Raw genomic sequence first — 24,748 nt, forward strand, 5'->3', positions numbered from 1 at the left:
TCAGAGCAATGATCTACCTTCCTAATGGAAGTGACCACTGAAGCTGACTCTGGCACCTGGTCAGGCAGTATATGAGAAACAGGAGCCAGGGCTAAACCACTCAGCCTTCACTACTATACTGGAAACATAGAAAACCTGCAGTACAATTCAGGCCCTTCGGCCCACAAAGCTGTGCCAAACATGTCCCTACCTTAGAAGTTACTAGGCTTACCTATAGCCCTCTATTTTTCTCAGCTCCATGTACCTATCTAACAGTCTCTTAAACGACCCTATCGTATCCGCCTCCACCACCGTTGCCGGCAGCCCATTCCATGCTCTGAGTAAAAAACTTAACCTTGACATCTCCTCTCTACCTACTCCCCAGCACCTTAAACCTGTGTCCTCTTGTGGCCACCATTTCAGCCCTGGGGAAAAGCCTCTATCTACCCGATCAATGCCTCTCTTCATCTTATATACTGTTCTTCACTACCATACAATGAGATTATGGCTGTCCAGTCTTGGCTTCGACACAATTTACTTCACGCTCCCCTTAACCCTTGACTACTTTAAGGTTTAAATGTCCATCATTCTCCAATTTAGACCACAGAACAGCACAGGAACAGGCCTTTCGGGCCACGATGTCCAAACTAATTAAGCTAACGACACCCAATCCCTTCTGCCTGCACATGGTCCATATACCTCCATTCCCTGCACATTCATCTAAGAGCCTCCTAAACGCCTCTATCGTATCTGCCTCCACCACCACCCCTGGCAGGGCATTCCAGGCACCCACCGCTCTCTGGTTAAAAAAAACTTGCCCCGCACATCTCCTTTGAACTTCCCCCCCCCCCTCACCTGAAATGCATGCCTTCTAGTATTAGACATTTCGACCCTGGGAAAAAGTTACCAGCAAGTCTACGCTATCTATGCCTCTCATAATTTTGAAGACTTCTCTCGGGTCTCCCCTCAGCGTCTGCCGCTCCAGAGAAGACCACCCTAGTTCGTCCAACCTCTCCTTATAGCACATGCCCTCTCATCCAGGCAGCATCCCAGTGAACCTCTTCTGCACCCTCTCCAAAGCCTCCACATCCTTCCTGTAATGAGGTGACCAGAATTGAATGCAATACTCCAGATGTGGCCCAACCAGAGCTTTATAAAGCTGCAACATAACTCCCTGACTCTTGAACTCAATGCCTCCACTAATAAAAGCAAGCATGCCAAATTCCTTCTTTGCTGCCCTATTAATCTGTGCAGCAATTTATACCGCTGTATTCAGTGATTCTGTTTCCACATATTCACAACCCTCTGAGAGCATAAGAAAATAGGAGCAGGAGTAGGCTACTCGGCCCCTCAAACCTGCCTCTACCAATCAATTTGATCGTAGCTGATCTATGCCGGTCTCAGCTCCCCTTCTTTGCCAGTTCCCCGTAACCCTCAGTCCCCCAATCATTCGAAACCGTATCTATAAATACTCCCAATGATCCAGCTTCCACAGGCCTGTGGGAAGAGAATTCCCGAGATTCAACACATTCTGTGAGATGGTGCTGAATCTCTGGATGTACCGCCAGGCTCAAGGACAGCTTCTATCCCGCTGTTATAAGACTATTGAACAATAAGATGGACTCTTGACCTCACAATCTACCTCGTCACGGCCTTGCACCTTATTGTCTGCCTGCACTGCACTTTCTCTGTAACTGTCACACTTTATTCTGCATTCTGTTATTGTCTTACCTCGATGTACTGATGTTGTGGAATGATCTGTGTGGACGGCATGCAAAACCAAGATTTTCACTGTACCTCGGTACATGTGACAATAATAAACCAATTACCTATTAGAAGAAGTTCCTACGCTCTTCACTTTTAAATGTCCACCCCCTAATCTTGTAACAATGGCCCTTCATTTGAGACTCTCCCACCAATGGAAACATCTCAACGTCTACCCTAAGCCATCTCAGGACCTTGTGTTTCATTCAGATCACTCCTCTTCTAATCTTCAAAGAAAACAGATGTAAATTTTATTTTAGCTGCTCGTGATCGGGCAACACTCTCAGCCTATGAGCAATATTAAGCTGTAACCCTCCTGTTCTCCCTCTGTCTGGCCTCCTTGTCTAAAGGAAATGTGGGGATGCTGGTCAAACCTTACTCAACCCCCCCAGGGATGGTGCGCACAGATCCCTCACTTTGGATATGCGGCCTTGTGGTGAAGGTGTCTAAGAGGCGTTTAGACAGACAGGGAATGGAGGGGTACGCACGTATGGATTACGTGCAGGCAGAAGGGATTTAGTTTAATTTGTCATCACGGTCGGCACAGACATGGCGGGCCGAAGGGCCTGTTCCTGCGCTGTAGAGGTTATGCAGAGAGGATGTTGACCACTCTTATATAGAACAGTGCAGCACAGGAACAGGCCATTCGGCCCACAGTGTCTGTACTGACCACGCTGTTGAAAGCACATGTGAGGGCTTGTGTTCAATGGGGCCTGGGGCTTGAATAGGTTACTAATGCCTGCTTGTTGCTTCTCCCCCCTCAGATAATGAAAATCAAGCCCCATCATGGGGAACATTTAAGACTGATGCACTTTGTCCAGCACAGTAAATGTACCTGCAGGTGAGACATCGTTGGATTGGCTGCGGCGAGCGGGAGGGGCAGGAGGGGTGAAGTCACACCGAGGGCGCGGGTACGACCCCCCCAGCGGGGAGCTCCTCCCTCCAGAGGCCAGTCATTCACGTCCAGGAGGGGAACAGCTGAGATGTCCTCCAATTACAGAAATAGGAGCAAAAGTCCCCCGAGGCTGTTCTCCCCATCAATGTGATCCTGGACCCACAAACCTACTTCCCAGCTCCCCCAACCCTCAATCTCCCTGTACCCCATTCCTGGGGGGAAAGGAGAGTGTGTGACACACTGTTCCCCTAGTCCTGGGGGGAAAGGACAGTGTTTGTCACACTGTTCCCCTCATCCCGGGGGGAAAGGACAGTGTGTGACACACTGTACCCCAGTCCTGGGGGGAAAGGACAGTGTGTGACACACTGTACCCCAGTCCTGGGGGGAAAGGACAGTGTGTGACACACTGTACCCCAGTCCTGGGGGGAAAGGACAGAATGTGACACACTACTTCCGTGAGAAAGCAGTTGATAATTTATCATCCATTTGCTCCACAGACCAAAGAAAGAAGGTGAAGAGACGCAAAAAAGGTAAGAAATGCCTCAGCACTGAAACAATCTGATAGATGTTTGAAAGAAAAAAAAGCAAAACAAAAGAACCATTGAGTCCCTGCCTTGCATGCTTTTGACGCCTTATAGTTGGAGAGTGTGGAATCATGACTCCTGGGCAACAACACCACCCCCTGCCCCCAAGCTGGTCCCTGCAGAATCACGGAGAAGGTGGCATCGACCCCTTGTGTTCCAGGCAGCGAAGAATCCACCCTGCAGTGGGGTTACCACCAACGGCGAGGAGATGGCACTCCCTGCCCCTCTCCTTGCCCACCTCCCTCCCGTGGACAACCGTTGCGCCGTCCGAATTGGAAGGCGCTATTGCATTGTTGTGGCGATCAAGCTGATTAGCCCTGAATGTGACTCCCCCACCACCCCCCCCGACCCGATTACCTCCCATCCCCACCTCCCCCCCCCCCCCCCCATGGTGCAAAGGGTGGAATCTGGTTTGAGATGCCACGAGGCATTCTAATCGGATGATCGGGCTTGATGTGTCGTCAGTGCCAAGCTAGGTCTCTCGGTGGTGGCGTTGACAGTGGGGGTACTTTCCTGTCGCTGTGCGTGCTGTTGTGGGGAGGCGGTGCCCTCTGTTGTGTGTTGAGCCTCACCGTAGGGTCGCAGAGGGAGCTGGGGAGGAGCCAGCGCGAGGGGTGCAGGGAATGCGAGTTTGGCATGTCCACGTGCAACGCAGCCAGCTTCCACGCAGCAAGATCCCGCAGGCAGGGCGGTGAGGAAGGAGACGAGGGAATTCTGCTCTTCGGTGTCGATTGAGTGCCGACTCCCCTACCCCTCTCCAGGAGACCCCTTGCTCTTCTGTGAAAGGCAGGCGGCGGAGATGTCAGATGATTGACACCCACCTGACAGGGCGGGCGGGAGTGGGGGGCTTCAGTTTTATGTCCCGTCGTAAGAAATAGGAGCAGGAGTCGGCCACCTGGCCCGTCGAGCCTGCTCCGCCATTCAATAAGATCGTGGCTGATCTGGCCATGGACTCAGCTTCACCTACCTGCCTTTTCCCCATAACCCTTAATTCCCCTACTATGCAAAAATCTATCAAACTGTGTCTTAAATATATTTAATGAGGTAGCCTCTACTGCTTCCCTGGGCAGAGACTTCCACAGATTCACTACCCTCTGGGAAAAGCAGTTCTTCCTCATCTCCATCCTAAATCTACTCCCTTGAATCTTGAGGCTATGTTCCCTAGTTCTTGTCTCACCTACCAGTGGAAACAACTTCCCTGCCTCCATCTTATCTATCCCTTTCATATGTTTCTATAAGATCCCCTCTCATTCTTCTGAATTCCAGTGACTATAGTCCCAGGCGATTCAATCTCTCCTCATAGACTAACCCGCTCATCTCCAGAATCAACCTGGTGAACCTCCTCTGCACCGCCTCCAAAGCCAGTATATCTTTCCTCAAGTAAGGAGACCAGAACTGCAGGCGGTACTCCAAGTGTACATGAGTAGCCTGTACAGTTGCAGCATAACCTCCCTGCTCTTCAATTCAGTCCCTCTAGCAATGAAGGCCAACACTCCATTTGCCTTCTCAGAGGTGCCGTTTCCCCCCCAAACCCCCCAACAATCTCACCTCCGAGCGGCAACGGCACCGGGAACCCGTCGCTAAACTGTAGACCTGTTCTCTTTTCACAGCAAGCAGAAGAGAGGGAAAGGCAAGGGTCAGACTCGGAGGAAAAAGAAATGCAGAGTGAAAGAGTGCAGGCCGTACGTCAGACCACACTCTCTCGATCAAGCTTCCCCTGCCTTTTGCTGAATAATTTCCTCTCGGGCTGACTACTTAATCTCAAGGGGAATGTTCAGGAGAGTACCAGTGGTGGGGAGGACAGACAGAAGTCTGTCTGCATGGAAATTTAATGCACCCTCAATAATTCATTGGCTTTGGCTTATGCAGGGTATAGGACTATGGGGTTTGGTGGTGTCTAAGGAGGGAGAGGAGGTGAGGTTGCAATGATCTCTGCTTACGGTGGAAGGCAAGGCTGGCACCTACAACCAATCAGTACTAATCGGGCTGTTGGCCACTGATCGCTGCGTCTTGGCGCCACTAACTAACAGCGAGCGCGCGTTGGACTCGCGGTGCAGAGTCAATCGCCAGCCTGTTCACCAGCCTCCCCCCCCCCACCCCCGCCGCCCCCCCCCCCACCTCCACTTCCAAGCAGTCACGCCGGAGACGTCACCATAGCAACCGCTGGCCCACTGCACGTGCTCAGTGAGAGTCTTGACCTTGCGGCTCTGCTCAAGCCACACGGGCAGCCGTTCTAAATCAGCACTTGAACTCACAGGAGAGGGAGCTCTCCTTGGCCGAGGGGGGTTGGAACCAGGGATCACAGCTTCAGGGGCAGGGATTGGCCCTGGAACATGGAGATGAGCAGAAATTTCTTTACCCAGTGGTGAATTCTTTGGAATTGTCTACCCAAGAGGAGCTGTTGAGTTCATTCGGTAGATTCCAGGAGAATTAGAGATGGGAGTAGTGTGAGATGTTCCATTAGCCGTGTCTCGATGAATGGGAGAACAGGTTGGAAGGGCTAAATGCCATGTGAGCAATTTTGAGCCCCCTATCTAAGAAAGGATGTGCTGGCCCTGGAGAGGGTCCAGAGGAGATTCACAAGAATGATACTGGGAACGAAAGGGTTAACCTATGAGGAGCGTTTGATGTCTCTGAGCCTGTACTGGATGGAGTGCAGAAGGATGAAAGGAGATTTTATTGAAACCTAGCAGATACAGAAAGGCCTGGATAGAGTGGACGCGGAGAGGATGTCTCCATTAGTAGGAGAGTCTAAGATCCCAGAGCACAGCCTCAGAATAAAGGGACGTCCCTTTAGAACTGAGGTGAGGAGGAATTTCTTCAGCCAGAGGGAGGTGAATCTGTGGGATTGGGTGTATTTAAGGCAGAGATTGACAGGTTCTTGATTGGTGAGGGGATGAAGGGTTATGGGGAGAAGGCGTGAGAATGGGATTGGAAAACAAATCAGCCAGGATTGAATGGCGGATGGCCGAATGGCCTAATTCTGCTTCTATATCTGATGGCCTTATGGGTTGTTGTGGCCTTGATGGGGGAGATACTTACAGTTTTGTTTGTTATCCTCGGACTTGCAAAAGCACCTTTCAGGCAGTTAGTTAATTCCTGAAGAGGTCTGATTGATACTAATTTTCACCTTGTTGAATACGATGAAAATTACCCACTACTGACTTCCTTTTTCTCCTTTTAATGTGACCTCTCGGGGTGGAGGAGGACTTGCTTCCCCCCGGGTGCAGTGGTCTCTGCGGAGTCTCCACAGGCTTGTCCATGGAGGGGCCGGTGTTTACCGGAAGGACTGGCTGAGTCGGGGAGGTGGAGTTCTTTGGGAATCCAGCACTAAGTTGCCGGATTGCTGTGAGATCAGCAACATTTTCAGACTTTGTCCGATTCCAACTGATTTTATTCTGGAAAGGTTTTTTGGACCTTAAACCTCTCCTGGGTCTGATTTTGGACACCTCGTTTGAAGATAGCTCCAATCCCTCTCCTAAGTGCCAGCATTGTGTCAGCCAATGAGAGTCCATTTAAAGTTGGTTTCTTGGCTGCTTTGAGTCGTGTAACCCATCTTAGGTGTAAAACAGTGGCCCAGAAAATTGAAAATGGATGGTTCTATCTGAAACTTCAAGGAATATCCAAACATAGGGCACAGATTCTTTGCCTCATGACTTCACTACCCAACAGGAGCTTTCAAAAGTACTCGGTCAGGAGTCAGGTAGCGGCCTCAATGTACTATTCTGTTTTGTTTTGCTGCAGTTGAATTGAAAACGTTTGTCAAATCAAATTAGCGTCGGAATTTCCTTTCTCTGACCAGCGTTTGAATCCGTGCGTTTTTTTTTTGTTTTGGCAACGCCGAGATCCCCCCGGGAATGTGGTAATGGGCAGGAAGGCCGCTTTCGGAAGAGGGAGCAGCGATCTGTTCCGCTGTCCCCAGTCCGATCGTGGCTGACCCGCGATCCCCCTTCCCTCGATATCCCGCGACAACCCTCGCCCAGAAATGGACCACTCTCATTCTTGGAGTTCTGATGTCCTGAAAAAAGCAGGAAATAAGTTCCATATTTCCAGTACTGTTCCTCAATTCTCCTCTGAATTCACCAGGATAAGCTTCTAGTTTATTAATATCACCTGGCTCTAGTTTAATGCTACCTACAAATACAAACAAATCCCCTTTAAAATTGTACACATATATATATAGATTCGAACTTGGGTCCTTGTCGATTTTAACCCAGGCCCCAAGGCTGCTCATCCAATAACACAGCCCTTCGCAACATCCTAGGTCACAGGAGATTGGCTAAAATCATGCTTTGGGTATTGATTTAACCTCCACTGCTTCCCACAATGTGATAATGTAGAAGCTTTGAAGCCCTGGTTCCATTGAGTTTGGCGGGTTCCAATGCGGTGCAGTTGACTCATCCGCTGGGGAGGAGTTTCTTCACCGAAGTCTCAACCTTCCTCCAAACACACCCACCTTGCTCCCCTCCCGCTCAACTGCCCCCCCCCCAACCTTTTGGCTCGGGGTGGGGTGGGCTTTGAAATTCACACATGACTGGCTTATTAGCCTTGTCAAGCTCAGACCCATCACCTTACCAATCTGCCCCACACTACAGAAGGCAGCTGGGAGATGCAAGAGGGAAGCCTAGCTTATGGCTTTAAGGCTACTTGAGGCATTTCAGAGAACGTGCTGGTTGACTCATAGTGACTTTGGGGTAATTCCCACCAGCAACATCAGGGTATTCTTAAAGACCAACATTAATGCAACAGTTTGAAATGTGCCTACGAACTCCGTTCATTGTTAGGCAGAGGGCGGTTTGTCCGTGTAGCCGGGATTGAAAGGCACCCCCCCGCCCCCCCTTTGTGCTTCCTCAACCCCTCCTTCTACAACTCTCACGGCTATCGGGGGAGTGTGCAGGGCACGGGAGAGAACAGGCCCATGACAGAGAGGGTCGGAGCGCGAGGAAGGAAAGAACGAGAGGGGACGGGTAGAGAGAGAGAGAGAGAGAGGCAGAGCAAGCCGTGAGACGGGCAAGAATGTCAGAGCAAAGGCAGAATGAGACAGAGAAAGGAGAGAGAGATAGACAGGAAAGGTAAAAGAATTCGACTTACAGAGCACTTTAAATGCGATGACCCAGACTTACACTGACCTGCAGCTATTTGGAGGAAGTCAGCATCTGAGGGGGAAAGATTTTCAAGCACGCGCACTCTCTCTCCTTCCATCGAGCTCCCTCCTCTCGCCACCGCAGACCTGCGCTGGGCTGTCGGGCAAACTACTTTGATTGTCGATTTGCATGTCTAAATGTTTCTTTGCTGACGTGCTCTAGATTTAGAGATGTTTTCTGTACCTTTTTGCAGTCACTGTGAGCCTTGCTCAGAGAAGAGAAAGCACTTGTTTGTACAGGATCAGAGACCTGTAATGTTCCTGTAAATTCACACATTTACGTTGCAAGTCAAGGGGTCTTGAGTTAAATGAACGAAGTTGCAGGTTCGTCAGATAAAAGCTCGCTTCATGCTTAACTTCTGTTTTGACAGTGTCTGTGCTGTGTGCTTTGTTACTATCGGTTTCGTTGTGGGTTGCATGATGATTTGTTACATACCCATTTACTCTATGGGCCTTCCCTGCCCCCCCCCCAATATCCCATTCTTCACCCAAAGGGCTGCAAGACTTGGGGGCCACCAGTCAGCACCTAGACCAGGAGGTCAGGAGTCAGGGAGGTTAGGGTTCACTGGCTGCCAGCATCAGCCCGAGGTCAGGGAGTCACTACCCGCTGCCAGCGCAGCATGAGTGGGAGGTCAGGGGTCACCAGCACTGGTCAGAGGTCAGGATGGTCAGGGGTCACCACCCACCAAGCACTGGTCAGAGGTCAGGATGGGCAGGGGTCAGCATCCACCAGCACTGGTTAGGGGGTCACCACCCACCAAGCGCTGGTTAGGGGGTCACCACCCACCAAGCACTGGTCAGGGGTCACCCCCCACCAGCACTGGTCAGAAGTCAAGGGTCGCCACCCACCAAGCACTGGTCAGAGGTCATGGCAGACAGTGGTCACCAGCCACTACCAGCTCCAGCATTGGTCAGAGGTCAGGGTTCACCAGCCACTGCCAATTACTGTGGCATCAAGAACAAGGAGAGCGGTGAGATCGTGGCTTTAAGCACTGCCGTTTGCTTTGCTGCAGATTAAAATTCTTTTTTTTAAAATAAAATGACAAGACACCAAAACAGATGGCAAAAAAACTCCTCCCTCTCCCAGCTGACCAGTTGGACTTTGAGAAAGCCCCTAAGCCCTCATGTGCCATCCCGTCCACTCCAACAGGGTGGTTGTTGTCTCCCTTGGTGGTTCCAGAGTGTCCGAGAGCGGAACAGCACAGAAACAGGCCCTTCGGCCCAACACACCCACGCCGACCCTTACGCCCACCTGCTCTAATCCTATTTGCCCGCATTAGGACCCTATCCTTCTATGCCTTTCCATCTAAATGCCTCTTAATTGTATCTGATTCCTCTGGCAATGCGTTCCAGATACAAACCACCGTAACGAGCTCCTACAGACACTGCAGCAGCAGTATAACCCCTTCTCTCCTCCCCTCCCTCCCGCGACCCCTCCCTCCCAAACCTAGAAGATCACATTCCACCCCCCCACCTCCGCCCTCCCCTCCCCACCCCAATGGGATAAATGACTGGGATGGTCACACATCGAGGCTCGGTTTGCCTCGAAAGGTTTACCCACTGGCTCCTGTAAACCACGTTGTGGTAGAAGTGCGTGTGTGTGATCCCAAGGCACTCCCGCACCCCCAACACGTGAATCCAAGCGTCCGTAGGTTGAGTGAAAATGGGTGTGTAATAAATATCACACGGGTGAAACACTTAACTCTCTTGACCTAGGATGGGTTTCCCTCAGGGAAACCCATTCTTCCTTCGTTGAGACAGAAGCCCAATATAAGAAACAACGGCCTTACTTTGGTGTGAAATGTGTTATCTGCATGGCAGTGTTAACATTGTTGCCTTTCCAACGCATCTCACTCGGATGGTATTCTTGTGCTAGATAACCATCAGCTGGGGCAGTGTTTAACGGGGCCCATCTCTTCCTGCCTCTACCCCTCCCACCCACCACTCTCCTCCATACCTTGCATGACAACAAGCAGGACTAATTAACGTTAAGAGATGCATGTTATTGGTTAACACCTACCTAACAGTAAAGCAACTCGTGACTTGAACAACTAAGTGACGTGGAGTCATGCAGAAAACTGGCCCTTTGGCCCATCGAGTCCTGTGCCAGCCATCAACCTCCCACTTACTTTAATCTCACTTTACTCCCTCCACATTCCCATCAACATCCACCCCTCCACTCCCCTCTGGATCTTACCCCCTCACCTACACACAGGGGCAATTAACCCACAACCCGCACGTCTTGGGATGCGGGAGGGAAACCGGAGCACCCTGGGGGAAACCCATGCGGTCACGGGGAGAACGGATCATAAATACGTGTTTTAATACGGTTCAAGAGAAGATCCCAAATCTACTTCTCGGCCAGCTCTTCCCACAGCTCGTTAGTTGGTGTCTGGTGTTGGTTCTCTGAGGCACCTTCCTCATGAAAGGGATTCAGGATGCCAGACATTTAAAGCAACGTTAAAGTCTCCTAACCACCGCGCCCCCCCCCCCCCCACAAAAAACACACTTCCTGTGTTTAGCATTACGTGTGGGTAAGATACTGGAGGGCAGAAGGGAATGTATTAGAGGGGTGAGTGTTGTGTTAAATGATTAAACAATGCTAGGAAATTATTCACTTTGTTCCCATCAACTTAGATATATAGATAGATATTTATTAGTCACATGTACATTGAAACACACAGTGAAATGCGTCCTTTTGCGTTGCTAAGAATGTGCTGGGGGGCACTCTTCCGGCGCCAACATAGCGTGCCCACAGCTCCTAACCCGTATGTCTTTGGAATGTGGGAGGAAACCCACGCAGACATGGGGAGAACGTACAAACTCCTCACGGGCAGCAGTGGGAATTGAACCCAGGTCGCCGGCACTGTAATAGCGTTACGCTAACCGCTATGCTACCGTGCTGCTTACTTACTTAGCTGCTTACTTCCCAGAATCGGGTTTATTATCACTGACATACGTCGTAAAATTTGTTGTTTTGCAGCAGCAGTACAGTGCAAGACATAAAAATTACTATAAGTTACAAAAATCAATAAATAGTGCAAAAGAGGAATAACGAGGTGGTGTTCATGGACTGTTCAGGAATCTGATGGCGGAGCATTCTGTACGATAGAGTAATGGTTAAGTCACTGGACCAGCAGTGAGACTTCTGTTAATCTAGAGACAGGAGTTCAAATCCCGCCCCAGCAGTTGGGGAATTTAAATTTGAGGAATTAAATAAATTAGGAACTTAAAAAAATACCATCAGTAAAAGAAAGCACAAAGATAACAGAGTCCCCAATGTCATTATGTCGTCTAGCCTGTGTGTTATTACAGACCCAGTAATGTGGTTGGATCATTAACTACTGGGATAGTTAGGGATGGACAATTTATGCTGTCAGGGTCACGTGGATGGACAATGCAGTGTCACTCTTTAAGCATTGCGTGATCTAGAGGTGCCCCTGACTAAATGCCCCACTGTGTGGGGCTTGCTGTGACTGGGGCACTGTGTAGGTCGGTTGTTGGTGATGCAGGATCTTGTGTTGTTGGCCACGCAGGGGCATCTCAGCAAGTCAGGCCTCCTGTTGACTGGTTTGTAACTACCCTCCGAAACCCAGCTCCCAACTTTCTCCCCTCTTCCCCAATCCTCCCCTCTTCAAAATTTCTCTCCTGTATCCTGTTTCACTTCCTCCCCCATTAAGCCCCCCTCCTCCCCTTGTGCACCAAATGTCTGACGCCCTGATTCTCGGCCTGCACCCGATTCGGACAACTGTTGTGCCGCAGTCAGCCATCGACCCGGTCAGGAGAGCCGATCTCCTCTCCCGACTTTGGAGAATTCAGATGGTCCCCACTTAGGCAGAGAAACCACACCCTCAACCCCCCATCCCCTTCCGACGCCTTGAACTTTTCTTTCCCAGACTGGCCTAACGGTGTGAGATTTCCACCGATCGGCGAGGGGTAGGAGGCGGCGGAGTTGGAGGGCGAGGGGTCTCCGCCGGACCGCCCTAGTTCGCCGCCGCTCTTGTTGAATTGGGAGGGGAGGGAGGTCTTGAGGGAGGTTCCCATCACCCCTGACCCAGCAGGCCAGACAGCATCCATGGAGAAAAGCAGGCGGTCAATGTTTCGGGTCCTGAAGAAGGGTCCCGACCCAAAATGTTGACCGCCTGCTTTTCTCCACAGATGCTGCCTGGGCCTGCTGAGTTCCTCCAGCATCAGCGTGGTTTTCATCTGGATTCCAGCATCTGCAGTCCTTTGTTTCTCACACCTGACCCAGATGGTAGGCGGTAGGGTTACCCAGCCCCTGGTGTGGAGGTCTAACCTTCTGAACCCCTGTCCTCCTGTGCACACCAACTGATGCTACATCACGAGGCCCCTCCTCGCTCACCAGGAATGGGCGGCCTGGGCTGAGTTACCACCCGTCCAACCCCCCCCTCCTGTTGACAGGCAGGTTGGGCCAATCACGTGCAGCTCCCGAGCACCCTACTTCCCACCGGGCCTCGCTGACGTTCCAATGCCCCCCCTTAGTGCCACGCCAGTCGTGAAACGATCCAGTGTCTGTTACCTAATCCAGAGCCTCTGCCCCACAGCTCCAGAGACCCCAGTTCGATCCTGACCTTCGGTGCTGTCTGTGTGGAGTCTGCACGTTCTCCCTGTGACCGCCTGCATTTTCCCCCCTTCCGGGCACTCCCACATTCCAAACACGTGCGGGGTCAGTGGGTTAATTGGCCGCTGTCAATTGCCCCTAGTTGTGTGTGGGTCAGGTAGAATCTGGGGGGTGGGGAGGAGTTGATGGGGATGTGGAGAGAATAACATGGGATTAGTGTAAGTGGGTGCAGGATGGGCAGAACGGACTCATTGGGCCGAAGGGCCTGGTTCTGTACTGTATGACAGTCCGACCAGCATGGAGAGAGTGAGGGTTCTAAAATCTCTAACGTTCTGCGGACGGGGAAGCCACTGGGCACAGTATCCAATGAAACCCCACTCCTCTGGATCCATACCCCCTCACCCTGGTCCTAGCCCCCGCTAGCAGGTAGCAGTGGTCGTGTAACTAACTGCTGGTACACACCTTTATTTGCATCTGTGCACGGCCACCCTAACAATACTCCAGCCTATCGGAGAGCTTGGCGAATCTTCTACTGCTTTTGAAGCGTATGTACTTACCGATAGGTTACTAACCTGCCCTTCGTTTTGTTTAACCGGTGATTATATCCACCCTCCTGTCCCACCCAACCCCCTCACCCCCCCCCCCCCCACAACTGCCGATAACACCCATCTGACTTCTCTGTGTTCATTAAAGCATGCGGCACTCCCCGAGGAGTTCGGTTCTCGCCTGTTCTCTGTCCCTCTGGCCTCCCTCTTGGCCTTGTAGGTCAGGTAGGCACCAGGAGAGGCACTGGCCTTCATTGCTGGTCGAGCTTCAGGCAGGCGTTCTTAACGGCAGAGTTGAGGCTTTCTGGTTTAAGTTTATTCTGTCGGGAGGTAGGGTGAACAATGACAAGACGAGCAACTAAACCCCTCTCTTACCAACATTGTGACAGAGGTTGGTAGCAACGGAGTGGCTAGCTGGACCGTTTCACTGGGTACCTAAGAGGCAAACCATGAGATTGTTGGTCAGATTGAGAAAAGGGTGGTTGAGTTCTATCACTGGAGGTCATTAGTGAACCCAGTGGGTCTTTATGGTGATTGACAGTCACCATTACGAAGACTAGTTTCTCATCCAGATCCCAGATTTATTCATTTCTGGGTCATGGGTTGGAAGGGATGGGTTAACGCGGGGGGGAGGCGGTCGATGATGGGTAAGGGAGGGTTGGGAGGGGGATGATTTTTGAGAAACAAGACAGCCCTGCCCCGATTGGAACGCAGAAGGGGGACTGAGAGGAACCGTCTGCTCTAGATCCTGGGAAAGGGTTAGTGCAGGTTGGAGTCTGGTTACAGGAGGAAAGGGATAGCATGTTGGGCTTGGTTCTTGAGTAGAGATGAGGTCGGGGGGGGGGGGGGGGGGTGGGGGTGTGGTGGTGGAGGGAAGTACTTTGTTCGACCAGCTAGCGGGGAAAGCTCAAGGGCTTGGACCTTGTATGTCACAAGTTGGTGACTTTTATCGTTAGAAGGTTGTGGCACCCCTCTTGTCCTCCCTCACCCAGACAGCAAGGGCAGGGGAATCCTCCCCACTGGCCCTTCCCTTCCCTCTTCCACGGGTCAGGGGACACCGGCAAACATCATACTGTGAATCGTCCTGTGCTGAGCCCGGCCCTTCCCATGGGGGGCTCCCTTCATTGGTGGGGATCCCTCCTCAAGCTCCGAAGGAAGTCCTCAGGGCGAAGAGAAGGAGAAATGCCTTTGGGATGATCTACTCCGGGACCGTGGAGGCTTGTTCATTCCCAACACGGATCAATAGATACTCAGGAAATCAAACGGATTTGGAGATAGTGCAGGAAAATGGTGCTGAGGGGGAAGATCAGCCACAATCGTAATGGATCTTGGATGAAGTAGCCTACTCCTGCTCCTATTCTTATGGTCTATTTCTTACGTTCTTCGACCTGGGACTAAAATAGCTCCAAATCTATAAGCATTTCCATAAGAGGAATTCCAACACCTTTCTTTGGCAGTTGAGGGGGGGGGGGCTCATCCCCACTTTGCCCTCCTTGCAGATTTCCCTTGATGGTTCAGGCAACAGAGAAGCATCAGTTGTTGATCCCCGAAACGTCCTGGGCCTGAGTGCAGACGACGCGTTGGACAACTTGTTCCTGCCCCGGTTCCGAATCCCAGGGAGGGAACCCGCCCCCTTCCGGCCCCGACAAGCCAGGGACGTGCGGCACACAGCTCAATCCGTGGATCGCACGGGGGGGGGGCTTGGTAGCGAATGAGACGAGCGGAGAGCACCGGCATCTGATGGCCAGTGGGGCCGTGTTGACGCAAAGGATGGAGCCTTGAGGTGGGGACAGGGCTGTGAAGTTGGCCACTGTTGGGGAAAAAGAGGAGGCGGATACCTTTCGGGGCAGTAGTCGAACACCTCGCATGTGACTCTACAGTCTCTGCATCCGTTCCTGGGACTAAAGACAACTAAACTGCGAAAGTGCTCACTGCTTTGGAGAACATACGGGCTGCACAAATACTCTCCAATCCCCGATGGGAGTGATTCTGATCGCACTACCTGCAAAATTCAATTGCATCACTAAGTCCCCCACCAATGTCACTGTCCTGGAGGTTATCATTCGCCAGAATCTTCACACAAGGGCATGGGTATCTTGTGTTGACTGGATCTGGATCACTACCTGACGCCCCACCATCTACAAGCACAAGTCGAGAATCCAAAGGCAACACCCTGGATGAGTCCAGCTCCGACAACTCTCAAGAAACTCCACACCATCCAGGATAAAGCAGCCCATCCGCTGCCCTACGCACTCACTCCCTCTGCCACCAGTGGCTGCAGTGTGCACCGTCCGCCAAAATACATTGAAGTTACTCGCCCGGGCTACTGTGAAAGCACCTCCCAAATCTTGCCGAGAGGGACAAGGGGCGATGGGAGCACTGCCACCCCGCAGGCTCCCCTCCCAATTCCCACACCATCCTGACTTGGAAATCTATCCCGTTCCTTCACCGTCGCTGGGTCTAAACCCCGGATCTCCCTCCCCTACAGCACCGTGGGGGGGCACCTTCACCAGAAGGACCGCAGCGGTCCAAGAAGGCGTCTCCCCCCTGCTTTCTCAAGGGCACTTTGGACTGGGCATGGCAGTGACACTCAGATCCTATGACAGAGTTTTTTCCAAACAAGAATTGGCAAGGCTTAACTTTGAGAGGCAATTCTTCCACTAATCACCTACCTTGAGGTCCAAAGCTCAAACAAAAAACTCAGCAGCTTTACACAGTGGAGTGACTGAGCCTTCAATCGGAAAAAGTGCCTGCGACCTCACTTACTCCCCCACCCCCCCCCCCCCCCCCCATTCTGCCCCCTGAGTTCTCCAGGGACACCAGCTCAACGCTGGTGCTCTTGAGATTGCCCTTGTAATTGGCATTCTCTTTGCTGTTCTGCACAAGGGCTTGAGTGAAGTAAATCACCCCACTGTGGGGAAGTGAATTGCACAAGGGGATCTTTGCTCCTCTGATGTTTAAGTACGCCCTCTGACACTCCAGGAATGTCTGCACATTCCTTCGCTGTGTTTTATTAGCTCTTTGATAGCTGTAGCAGGTACCAGCGACAAGGGTTTACATAAAAGGGAATATTGCAATCACATGACCTGACCTGGAAAGTCTTCATTAGTGGTGTTAATGGAAGCCGGGCTTGCTTTTATTTGACCTGGGAGTCAATCATTAACCTTTCCTTGTGAAATTACTTGACGTCAACCTCTCTCTGGCAGAGTCTAGAACTATTCCTCCAGGGAAAAACAAGGTGACAGGGAGAGGCGACGGGGAAGAGAGGAGACGGTGGAGGGGAGGGGAATTGAGGGCTGGGTGCTAGAATTGGAGTCCAAGAAGAGGAAGGGATGGGAAGTTTGAGGGGCATGGATAGGGTGAATGCTCACGGTCTTTTACCTAGGGTTGGGGAATCAAGCACTAGAGGGTTCAAGGTGAGAGGAGATAGGAACCTGAGGGACAACTTCTCCACCCAGAGGGTGGTCAGTACATGGAACGAGCTTGCCAGAGGAAACGGGTTGAGGCAGGAGCATTAACAACATTTAAAAGACACTTGGACAGGTACATGGATAGGAAAGGTTTAGAGGGATACGGGCCAAACCCGGGCAAATGGGACTAGCTTAGATGGGAATATTGGTCAGCATGGAGCAGTTGGGCCGAAGGGCCTTGCTTCCGTGCTGTATGACTCTATCAGGTCCTTCATAGGACGGGGCCAGCTATGTGGTTGAGAGGCAGTCACTGTTGACAGTTTCCCATCTATCAAGTTTCCCTACATCTGGATTCAGACCTTCAGAGGGTTTGAGATGGTCGATGAATCAGTGGCTTGGGGCTTAAACGTTGGGAGGTCATGAATACACCTCAGTTCTGCTCAGTCCTACCGGGTCGAAATGACTCCTTCTGCTCCGTGGCGTTGCCATGAATTGACGCGCTGCCCTAGAAAGCATTGGAAGCAGAGACTTGAACAGGATGGGAGGCTAGAATCTGAAGACCATAGGCCAGGAGTGGGACCAATTGGAGAGCTCTTCCAAAGGGCTAGCACAGAGCAGATGGCCCAAGTGGCCTTCTCCTGTTCTGTGCCACGCTACAATACCCAAATGGTCACAGATCCCCCCCTACCCAGCCTGTTATCAACTTATCAGCAAGTACTTTGGCTCATGTGAAGCATCCCTTTGTTTCCGTGGTTACGGCAACCAATGACAAAAACTACAGTTGTCACCACAGCAGATTTGCAAACGGTGAAGATTGACCCACGTAACCATATATTACAGCACCCAGCCTCACCTTATTGATCGGGCACTTTATCTAAAAGAAAAAAATCCAGATGTTCCAGGTGAAAAGGGCTGAGTCTGTTGTTTATACAGAAGCTGGTGCCTTCCTGACATCCACCCTCCCATTTCCAAGCCCACTCGCACCCAACCAAGCTCAGCTTCCCTCTATCAGGGCTCCTCAGCCAATGTCAGACAGGCAGCTGATTGACTAGGCCGAACGTAAAGGGACATCATCTGCTTGAAAGTGGTGGGTTGGGGAATGCTGGATACTTTTAGATGGTTTTCAAAGGGATAAATTCATCAAGTTAAATCTTCATGATGAATGGCTGCCTGCCTTGTGTGGACAATGAGAGGAACAGGGAAAGTCTCACCAGCAAAGGCTTGGCATGAAGGTAATGTCCCTTTAAAGAGAGGCATTACCTAGTTGTTAGAGACTTAAGTAAGATTTAAAAAGTACTTGGACAGGTACATGGATAGGTTTAGAGATAGATAGGAAGTGGCTGAGGCAGGTACATCAACATTTAAAAGGTACTTGGACATGTACATGGATAGGAAAGGTTTAGAGGGATACGGGCCAAACCTGGGCAAATGGGACTAGCTTAGATGGGAATCTTGGTTGGCATGGACCAGTTGGGCTGAAGGGCCTGTTTCCCTGCTGTATGACTCTATGTGCTAGCTTGCTGCAATGGTGAAGCAGTGGGAGGGGAATATGTTCACACCAGGTGGACACAGGTTTCCCCAGTTGCTGGTCGTACCTCCGGTTGTCTTTTTGGGACCAACCAGAGCCCAGTAGATTGGCCACTATTTGGTCCGCCCCTCCCCTCATTACGATTGGAGCTTGGTGTTCCACAGGGTAGAGGGGTGGAGTTTGCCATTGCTACTTCTACCCCTAAGCTAAGCGTGCCACGACGTGAGGGAGACATCTCCTTCCCCGTCCAGCCCTGTGCCTCTCCAGAGCAGTCCCAGGTTTGGGCTCTCTGATCTCGACAGGGATCCTCCGACCATCCCCACATGACGAATGAGGCCCTGATGGCAAAACACTGCAGACGCTGGAAGTCTGAGGCAAAATCAGAGACTGCTGGAAACAACCTCTTCTCTGTGGAGAGAGAAGCAGAGGTCAAAAGGACGATGATTCTCTCCCCACAGACCCTGTCCGACCTGCAGGGTATCCTCATTTACTTCCGGTTCCTAACGGTTCCCCCGTGTTCTTGTTCCAAGAGAGGGAAGGTGATACCTCAGCACTCCCCTCGGTGGAAGGAAGCTGAACCACTGGCAGGGAAATGGGAATGGTGGCCTGCTGGTTAAGTCACTGGGCGGCGCGGTGGCGCAGCGGGCAGAGCTGCTGCCTCACAACTTCAGAGACCCCGGTTCGATCCTGACCTCGGGCGCTGTCTGCATGGAGTTTGCATGTTCCCCCCAGGTGCTCCGGTTTCCTCCCACATCTCAAAGACATACAACTTGGTGGGTTAATTAGCTACTGCAAAGTGTAGGTCAGTGGCAAAAAGAGTCTAAGGGGAGTTTACGGGCACGTGCGAAAGCCCATAAGTTGCAGGTGTACAGTGAAATAAGGAGAGGGGGAATGAGCCTGATGGGGTCGATGACATGGACCTCTTTTTCGGTCATTTTATGACCTAGAGGTTGCTAGTTCAAATCCCACCACAGCAGCTGAAGAAATTAAATAATCATGAATATAAGAAGTTTAAAAATTCTTAACTTTTCACCGTAACCTCCTTTCCGTAACTCTCCCCTTCCACATCTCTATAATCTCCTAATCCCGATGACTCCAAACGTCCAGTTGTTCAGCTCCTGCCCCGTAGCTGACGGCAAAGCTGACTTGTTTAATGGATTGGATAGGCATAAAGGAACAATAATTCTTAGTAATGGTGACCAAGCGATTGCTGGATTGTTGTGAGACATCACCTGGTTCACTTGTGTCCTTCTGTGAAGGAGACTGAGGCACAGAGCACAGAAGCAGACCATGTCCGTGCTGAACGTCAAGTACCCACCTATACTAATCCCATTTACCAGCACTTGGTCCGTATCCATCTGTCCCACCTTCTCTAATAGAAAAGATTTTGTTAATTCGGCATCGGTGGTCGGCACAGACACAATGGGCCGAAGGGCCTGTTCCTGCGCTGTGCTGTTCTATGTTGGTAAATTGGTTTATTATTGTCACATGTACTGAGGTACAGTGAAAAACTTTGTTTTGTACTGTACCTCAGTACATGTGACAATAATCATATTTTTCTTGAATGATCCATAATATTATTAAATGATCCATACAAATCATTTCTTTAGAACAGTGCATTGAGGTAGTACAAGGGAAAAAGCAATAAACAGAATGCAGAATACAGTGTTACAGTTACAGAGAAAGTGCAGTGCAGGCAGACAATAAGGTGCAAGGCCATAACGAGGTAGATCGTGAGGTCAAGAGTCCATCCTTATTGTACTAGGGAACCGTTCAAGAGTCTTATAACAGTGGGATAGAAGCTGTCCTTGAGCCTGGTGGTACGTGCTCTCAGGATCTTGTATCTTCTGCCCGATAAGAGGGGAGAAGAGAGAATGTCCAGGGTGGGTGGGGTCTTTGATTATGCTGGCTGCTTTACCGAGGCAGCGAGAAGTGTAGACAGAGTCCATGGAGGGGAGGCTGGTTGCCGTGATGCGCTGAGCTGTGTCATATGTTCTATGGTATACGATATGGTCTATGTTCTATGTTATTCCTTGGAGATTCAAGTACCCACCTTGGTACTTGTTCAATGTTGTGAGGGTCTCTGCCTCCACCTCCCCATCAGGCCGTGTGTTCCAAATTCCAACCAGATTCTGGGTGGGAAAAAAATCTTCCTCAAATCCGCTCCAATCTTCTTCCTCCTTACCCTAAATCCATGACCTTCAGTTTTAGACACCTCTCCTGCGGGGCAAAAGTTTCCTACAATCTATCCTGCCTACACATCTCCTAATGTTGTACGCCTCTGTCAGGTTCCTCACTTCAGCTTCCCCCGCTTCAAACCCAACAACCTGATACGCACTGCCTGAGGCATTTAAGTAGTATCTCTAGGAGCACTCAAATCGCCAGGGCGTGGAAGGTCACGGACCAAGTGCTGGTAAATTGGATTAGTAGAGATGGGTGCTCAATGGTTGGCATGGGCACGATGGGCCTAAGGTCCAGTTTCCATATTGTATGACTATGTGACTCATTAAGAGGTGGGCTAGCAGTGGCTTGGTTCTGATGATGTCGCCCCTCTAACCCCTGTTCTCTCTCTCCCTCTCCCTCTCCAGGTGCGAAAAACCCAGGAGATGAGCAATGTCCGACATGAAAAGCAACTTCTATCAGAGACTGTTAACCGTTATCATCTTCTTTTAAAAAAACATCCTGTTTTTTTCTTCGTTGAACAAGAAAACATAAAAATGAAGACTAAGGAGCACAGCACTTTGAATTTGATTGATACTACTTCTGGAAAACATCTGAACCAACGAGAATCAATCCCAGGAAGACCTACAGCAAGTTGTGCATGACTGTCATCAATAAAAGGGTTAGTATTATTCAGGATACATGCTGCTAAAATGTTGGAGAAAGTACTTGGAAGACCATTGGGGACGTAATGGATTCCTGGTTCAATTTATTGGGTCACTTTTTTTTTAAGAAAGACATTTTTTATATATATATATATATATATATAGATATATATATAGATATAGATATACATATATATATATATATATATATATATATATATAGATAGATATTTTTATATATATTTTTATATATTATATATTATTATATATATATATATATATATAAAAAATATATAAAACTATATTATATATTAAGACACAAGCCTTGCGAAAGACTTCTGTAAAGTTGGAGAGATTAAATATATATTATGTATTAAATTACGGACTCATTGAAGCTTCGCACCAAGGACCCAAGATTTTCCAGAGAACGGAAGACGATATCTGTGTTCGAGGATTTGGGACTGGATGGGACAGAAAGGAGGGGTTGGTGATTGAGGTCATAACACACTGCAAGATAAAAGACTGCTGGCGTGTGTCATCCGGCGCAGGCAGTTGCCTTGGCCGCATGTGTCCACATGGTATCCCATGTTTGGGTCAGGAGAGGCTTCGGGAGCCCGGACGTTCAAAGGGCAAAGGCCCCGTGCGACCTGCTGGTCCAGCGTCTCTGTGAGGAAGAGGTTTGCCAGCCCGGAGGCCGAGTCTCGTCGCTGAGGAACTGTCACTGAAGCGGTAAACCTGGCCCACTCACATGGAGACGGCCGGAAGTGTTTCTCGGCGGTGTGTTGGACATAGAGAGCGAGAAGGGAGCTGGAGTACTACTGGCCAACAGAGGCAACCAGGCCTGTGGAGGGAGCATGTGTGGCCGACGTCACAGGCTTGAGACACATCCTGTAAGGGCGAGGCGAGGGTGTAATATTTTGCTGCTAGCGTGGCCTAGCCAGGTTGTCTGATCGACATGTGAATGGTTTCCCCCAAGGTCACCTTTAGCCGAACTGCTGCTCTTGGAGGTGACTCCAGATCCAAAGCTGGATATCCCCACCCCACTACACACACACGCGCGCGCGCACACACACACACACACACACACACACACACATTTATTCACACATGCACACCAACATACACACAAAAACACACACTTGTTTATGTACCCACATACACCAACATGCACAGACACACACACACACACACACACACACACACTCAGAAAACCCCACAGACAGCAGGAAATGGCCAGGTTCCCCACTCCTGTGGTCAGTTATGATCTCCTGCCGTTGGTCACTGCTCGGACAGCCAATCGTGATGCCCCAGCCTGTTGTCAGACATGTCTGATTTCCTCCACTGAGCAATAGGAGGCACGTAAAATGGTGACTAGGGGAAGGGGTCTGGCTGTCGTAACACCGTTCCTCTGCTCTCAGTCACTGAGTTAATCCCAGCCTAGTCTGGCTTGGTGAAACCAGCCTGTAATTTAAGCTGGGATCCCAAGATTAATAGGGCAATGTTGGATTAGCTCGCTGGTGAGATCACGAACGAGTGCCGCAGAGAGAGAGAGATGGGGACTGGAAACTCACACAGCCACTCCAGTCCTGAGACAACACCCAGAGCCCGAGCAAGGGAGTGATCCCACTTGGGAAATATCTGCACCCACGTAGTTGTGGGGGCGGTCTGGGAACAGGCAGGGGCACGCGGTTGGTACCTGTCGGCCAGGAGATGGGGAGCAGGCAGACTCTAAAACCGAACATGGCTGAGCCCAGGACAGGGAACCAGTCTCCTGCGCGTGCTGGGGAAGCCCCGGGGGAGAGGGGAACCGGTGAAAGTGACCCATGTAAATGTGATGAATTCTTTAACGCAAGCGGCAGGCAGCCTTGCGGAGCAGTGTTAATGTACCTGCGGATGTTGTAGCGATGCCATGGCGATTATTGTTCCTTGCCCCTTTGGCTGCCTTTGAGTCTCCCACTTTCATTGTCCTCGCCACCAGACCACCTCCCCCTTGGCCATCTCTGACCACCCCGAGTCCTGACATCCTCCTCTCTCTCTTTCTCTCTCTCCCCTTTCCCGCGCTCTCTCTCTTTCTCTCTGCCCCTCTTTCTTATTTCCACCTTGTCCCTCTTGCCTCCCCTCTTTCCTTCACCCTCTGCCCCTCCCGCTCTCGCATTCTCTCTCTCGCTCACTCTCACTATCCGTCTCACATTCTCTCGCTTTTTCTCTTGCATTCTCTCTTTTGCATTCTCTCTCTTTCTCCCGTTTTCTCTTTCTGTCACACATTTTCTCTCGCTCTCTCTCCCATTCTCTCTCTCGCTTTCTCTTCTTCTCGCACTCTTTCTCTCCCATTCTCTCTCTCTCTCTCATTCTCTCTCTCCCATTCTCCTTCTCTCTTTCTCTCTCACTCTCTCTCTCTCCATCCCATTCTCTCTCTCCCATTTTTTTTCTCTCTCCCTCTCGGTCTCTTTCCCATTCTCTCTCTCTCTCTCTCTCTCTCTCTCTCTCTCTCTCTCTCTCACTTCCTCTTGGTCTCACATCCTCTCTCCCTCACTTTCTCTCTCACGTCCTCTCCATCGCTCGCTTTCCCTCGCTCTCGCGATGTCTCTCACTCGCCCGAGCACAGTTCCAACCGAAGGCGGTCACGGTCACATTCCTGTTCGTGCCCGTAACGGGGACAAAAATTGGCCGGAAGAGACTGGACGTCAGGAACAGGTTCCTCTCTTCCTCATCATTTAAACCATTGGGAGAAACAGGACAGGGTCCATCAACTAATCCCCAACCTCCCCCACCCCACCCAAATCTTCCCTGCAACTTCCTTCTTGGAGTTTGGCCATCCAAACAGGTTCTACTTCATGGCTGGGCAAGTGCATTCCATCTCCCCAGTTGGCCTTGCCTGGATAGGTTACTCCCCTTCCAAGGCACCTCTGCCTATCCTTCCAAAGGCCAAATCTCATTGGGCAAGCATATCAAGAAAACGACCTGCTGTGTATTTTGTATAGAACTGAGAACATTTAGAATTGTTCTCTAATATTCAGTCTGTTAAATATTAAAAGAAACAGCAGATGAAAAGAAAAATCCACACAATTGATTCTTTGCATAATGTTTATAGTCACATTTTTAGTATATTTTTTTTGTCACTTAAAATATATTTATTGGTGCTACTGTTCTTATCCATAATTATTAAAAAAAACTGTTAAAATATTAACAACATTATTTTGGTCTAGATAATTATTCTGTAGCATCACATATTTATTTTTGAACTAAAATATAAATGTTTTTTTTATTAAAAAATGTTAATTGTAATCTCCTTTCTTCTAATTATGTTTTTCGGAAGTGTTATCGGAGGGTGGGGAGGGGTGTGTGAGGGTGAAAGGCAGTGGGGAGGGGGTGTGCTTGGGGAGCATGTGAAAGGCATCTTGGGTGTGCTGAGCCCCTGGTGTCAATGGGGGGTGTGGGACAAGAGATTTGTACACGTTTACACTCGCACTACCTGGTTTGGGTCCTGTTTAAC

General features: G+C 50.3%; 1 protein-coding gene across 3 annotated transcripts in view; it reads left to right on the forward strand.

Annotated features, from left to right (window-relative positions):
• vegfab (vascular endothelial growth factor Ab) overlaps positions 1-21,167 on the forward strand; it is a 41,513-nt gene extending 20,346 nt beyond the window's left edge. The window contains exons 4-7 of one of the 3 annotated variants that reach the window (XM_052024492.1): positions 2,508-2,584; positions 3,136-3,167; positions 4,831-4,904; positions 8,560-8,609. In XM_052024492.1, the coding sequence (XP_051880452.1) occupies positions 2,508-2,584; positions 3,136-3,167; positions 4,831-4,904; positions 8,560-8,568 (192 nt within the window). In that variant the 3' untranslated portion in view covers positions 8,569-8,609. Of the gene's footprint in view, positions 1-2,507; positions 2,585-3,135; positions 3,169-4,830; positions 4,905-8,559; positions 8,610-21,018 lie in introns of those variants that run through there. The other 2 variants (XM_052024491.1, XM_052024493.1) reach the window with 2 other exon arrangements.
• The last annotated feature ends 3,581 nt before the right edge of the window (positions 21,168-24,748 follow it).

Source organism: Pristis pectinata, chromosome 10, assembly GCF_009764475.1.
Source record: "Pristis pectinata isolate sPriPec2 chromosome 10, sPriPec2.1.pri, whole genome shotgun sequence".
NCBI lineage: Eukaryota > Metazoa > Chordata > Chondrichthyes > Rhinopristiformes > Pristidae > Pristis > Pristis pectinata.